The sequence below is a fragment of the Vigna radiata genome, chromosome 2 (genome assembly GCF_000741045.1).
Source record: "Vigna radiata var. radiata cultivar VC1973A chromosome 2, Vradiata_ver6, whole genome shotgun sequence".
In the NCBI taxonomy this organism is placed as follows: domain Eukaryota; kingdom Viridiplantae; phylum Streptophyta; class Magnoliopsida; order Fabales; family Fabaceae; genus Vigna; species Vigna radiata.
In genome coordinates, this window is record NC_028352.1 from 6,587,330 (window position 1) to 6,591,624 (window position 4,295).

At 36.1% G+C, this 4,295-nt stretch overlaps 1 protein-coding gene across 1 annotated transcript; it reads left to right on the plus strand.

Moving 5' to 3' along the window:
- LOC106756301 (ruBisCO large subunit-binding protein subunit alpha) lies at window positions 1-3,364 on the plus strand. The gene is made up of 8 exons (XM_014638676.2): window positions 1-139; window positions 263-437; window positions 529-650; window positions 764-971; window positions 1,064-1,209; window positions 1,453-1,759; window positions 2,059-2,510; window positions 2,874-3,364. Exons 1-8 carry the CDS (start codon window positions 83-85, stop codon window positions 3,159-3,161), a joined length of 1,755 nt encoding a protein of 584 aa, XP_014494162.1. The 5' UTR covers window positions 1-82; the 3' UTR covers window positions 3,162-3,364.
- Window positions 3,365-4,295: the final 931 nt, after the last annotated feature.

A 4,295-nucleotide genomic window follows, 5' to 3' on the forward strand; every position in this document is an offset into this window, starting at 1 on the left:
AAGCCTCTCCATAAAAACCCAAACCCTAATCTTTTCACTCTGTTTCAGTGTATTCCTTATCCATTTCCTTTCACTCCACACCATGGCCTCTGCAAACGCTCTCTCTTCAGCTTCTATTCTACGTTCCCCTAACCGCCAGGTTCCTTCTCCAAATTCAACTCAATTCCATTTTCCTCGTAACAACTAACATCCAAGATTTTCTGTTCATCTCTCTATGTGCGTCTAATTAATCGGTTTCGATTTCTTTTTTCTTCTTTTATAGTCTCTCACCCGAAGAGTCAACCAGAACGGAAGAGTGAATTACCGGCAACAGAATAGCCGTTTCGCGGTGAAGGCCTCCGCGAAGGAGATTGCGTTCGACCAAAGTTCCCGGGCTGCGATTCAGGCCGGCATTGACAAGCTAGCCGACGCGGTTGGACTCACTCTTGGGCCGAGAGGTGGGCTTTTTTGTAAATCCAGATTTGTTTTGTTATGTTTGCTATGTAGAACAGAGATTAATGATTATTTCATTGCTTGCAAATTGTTTAGGGAGAAATGTTGTGTTGGATGAGTTTGGAAGTCCAAAAGTGGTTAACGATGGTGTTACCATTGCTCGCGCTATCGAGCTTCCCGATGCCATGGAGAATGCCGGCGCAGCTCTTATTAGAGAGGTTCGAGAATGTTATGGTTGTTTTTTGTTGTTGTTGGTATTCTTAGATTTTTTTTGGAATAATGTTAGTTAAGGTTGCTAGTAAGACTAACGACTGTGGAAATGTCAATTAAGGTTGCTAGTAAGACCAATGACTCTGCGGGTGATGGGACAACCACGGCTTCGGTTCTTGCTCGCGAAATTATTAAGCTGGGGCTTCTTAGTGTGACTTCTGGGGCAAATCCCGTGTCTCTGAAAAGAGGAATTGACAAAACTGTGCAGGGATTGGTGGAGGAGTTGGAGAAGAAAGCAAGGCCTGTCAAAGGTGGAGATGATATCAAAGGTATTGTTCTGATATTGGTATTGATTATGTTGTTGCTAGGTAGATGCTGCTTTAAGAGCTTTTATTTATGTGTTTTGTTGCTGCTGTGGCAGCTGTTGCATCTATTTCTGCTGGGAATGATGAGTTGATTGGGCAAATGATTGCGGAAGCAATTGATAAGGTTGGACCTGATGGTGTTTTGTCCATTGAATCTTCGTCTTCCTTTGACACGACGGTTGAAGTTGAAGAAGGAATGGAGGTGCGACTTCTATGCAGAATAATGATAATAGAAGATAAACTTTTCAATAAGTACTTGTAAAATAAAATAAGAACACACCATGAATTTTATTTCTTTAATAAGCTAAAATCAATTTATACTCTTTAATCTATTGAAGTTCTATTATACACATAAGTTTAACTGATGTTTCTTTTGTTAAGTTTATCTAAATAGGGCCAAAGTTTTGTCTTGTTTGAATCTAATTGTACGGCTTTAATCTTGTAGATTGACAGAGGGTATATCTCACCTCAATTCGTTACAAACCCTGAGAAGTTGATTGTTGAATTTGAGAATGCTAGAGTGTTGGTTACGGATCAGAAGATTTCAGCAATAAAAGACATAATTCCATTGTTGGAGAAAACCACTCAATTGAGAGCTCCTTTGCTTATCATTGCTGAGGATGTCACCGGTGAGGCTTTGGCCACACTTGTTGTGAATAAGCTGCGTGGTATCCTTAACGTTGCTGCCATCAAAGCTCCTGGGTTTGGTGAGCGGAGAAAGGCCCTCCTTCAAGACATTGCTATATTGACTGGTATGTGAACTTACATATGTTAAGTTTGTAGTTGGATATTGTTGAGCACAGACGTTATTTTGTGGCTAATGTTGATGATTTGTTAATGTTGTTCATATTGTCTGAGCACGGACGTTATAATCATGTTCAAAGTTTATTCTATAAGTAGGAACTGACACCTTTTCGATGTCTATAATAAAGTACATCTATAAGCAGGAAACACAAATTTGTTGTCAAAATATCATTTTGTAGTATTTTTGTATTTTATTTGCTTTTTTCTTGAGATACTTTGTTGACAACTGTGCACGTTGAACTGCTAGGTGCTGAGTTCCAAGCGAGTGATCTGGGATTGCTTGTTGAAAGCACCTCAGTGGAGCAGCTTGGTTTGGCTCGGAAAGTGACCATCAGCAAGGATTCTACTACTATCATTGCTGATGCGGCAACAAAGGATGAGTTGCAAGCCAGAATTGCTCAATTAAAGAAGGAGCTGTCAGAGACGGACTCAGTATATGATACTGAAAAACTGGCTGAGAGGATAGCTAAATTGTCTGGTGGAGTTGCTGTCATCAAGGTTGGTGCTGCTACAGAAACTGAACTTGAGGATCGGAAACTACGAATTGAGGATGCGAAGAATGCAACTTTTGCTGCCATTGAGGAAGGTATTGTCCCTGGTGGAGGTACTGCATTGGTTCATCTCTCCACTCATGTCCCAGCAATCAAGGACAGGCTTGAGGATGCAGACGAAAGGCTAGGAGCTGATATTGTGCAGAAGGTAAGAATAATTATTAACTTGCACATTCTTTACAAATTTGCACATTCATAGACGAGTATGGTGTAATTATTGCTTTCACAAGACGTTCCGCAATGAATGCAAGCTACAATCCCGTTCCAGCTGAAACTTATTAGTGAGATACTTGTTGAAATCCCTTCACATCTCAGGTTGCCTCTAGTGGAAAATGGTATCTACACATAATCAAGATAAAATGGATCTTTTCTCCTTATATAAATTTGGACGAATCTGTCTTCTATTTATGTTTATAATCTTAATAAGCTTAATATATCATGTGATACCGTGATATAAATCTAAAAAAATAGTATGAATGCTAATCCTTCTGCCTTTACATGTACAATATAGGCTCTGGTAGCACCTGCTGCATTGATTGCTCAAAATGCTGGAATAGAAGGTGAAGTTGTTGTGGAGAAGATAAAGAATGGTGAATGGGAGGTTGGTTACAATGCTATGGCAGACAGGTATGAGAATTTAGTAGATGCAGGAGTTATAGACCCTGCCAAGGTTACAAGGTGTGCGTTGCAGAATGCTGCTTCAGTTGCAGGAATGGTGTTGACCACGCAGGCCATTGTGGTGGAAAAACCAAAGCCCAAGGCACCTGTAGCTGCTCCCCCACAAGGCCTTACCATTTGATTTTAGGTCATTAGGCTACGGCGAAGAACAGTTTTGTGCAGTAAATGGAAAGAGCGTAAGTGTTCGAATGTCTGTTCAATCGAAAAAATGTATTTTATAAACGGTTTTAGATTGGCTTGGGAGAAGAGGAAAGCTATTAATTGGATCCTAGTTATGGTATTTTTATGATTGAAATAAGGTAGTCATTTGATATTTTTACCCAAGTTTTAGTTGTGTAAGCATAGCGTAGGTAATTTTGGTTCTTATCTTCGTTTAAAAAATTATATTACTCGCTTTACCCCCAAACTAAGCTCCTTTGGAACACATTCATACAGATAATTTTTCTCACGGTTTAATGAAAAAATTTCTTAAGGGCAGAATTTCGGTAATCCATAAGTCTGTGGGGGTTCCTAACCATTCTTTTCTTCTTGCAGAGAAATAAAACGAAATCTATTTGGGATAAACCGGATGTTACTCTTTAGAATAATTGAAAAATCCAATTCAATCCTAAATATGTAAAATGTATCTGAAAATAACTTCTTATATAATATAATTTATGAGAAATTGGTTCTTAAATGAATAACAAAATGATGTTACGAATTTTAACAGGGTGGTATAATTGTTATACATTTTACACATTGGTCAAGGATATTGAAGTATCTTCACCGTCAATAATTAAAATAAAATAAAAGTACAAAGTACAAAATAAAGTAAAACTTATGTATATATATACATAATATTTTATTTATAATAAAAAATTATATATTAAGTCTAAAATAAAAATAAAAAATAATGATAAACTAATTAAAGATAAAAATATTATATTTATATAAAATATATAATAATAACATAACTTATACATAATACATATATACATACTTTTAAATGATATAATTTTCAAATCATAAATCTACAGATAAAAGAAAAATAAAACATTTATAAGAAAATTCTTATTAACATGTATTATCATAACTACAAACCAAAACACAATAAGCTAGTAAAATAATTTCAATATATAATATCAATAAAAATATGTAAAATTCATAAAATATTACCAATATTATATCAAATATATTTTTTACTGATTTCAAATGGTAATCACATAGTTGTGATAGTTTTTTACACACTTATTTCCCAAAAATGGCATAGAAAAAG

Coding starts and splice junctions, on each gene's coding strand:
- LOC106756301 (XM_014638676.2), top strand. CDS start 83: ATGGCCTCTGCAAACGCTCTCTCTTCAGCTTCTATTCTACGTTCCCCT. Junction 1,210..1,452: donor AAGTTGAAGAAGGAATGGAG/GTGCGACTTCTA, acceptor TTAATCTTGTAG/ATTGACAGAGGGTATATCTC. Junction 2,511..2,873: donor GAGCTGATATTGTGCAGAAG/GTAAGAATAATT, acceptor TGTACAATATAG/GCTCTGGTAGCACCTGCTGC.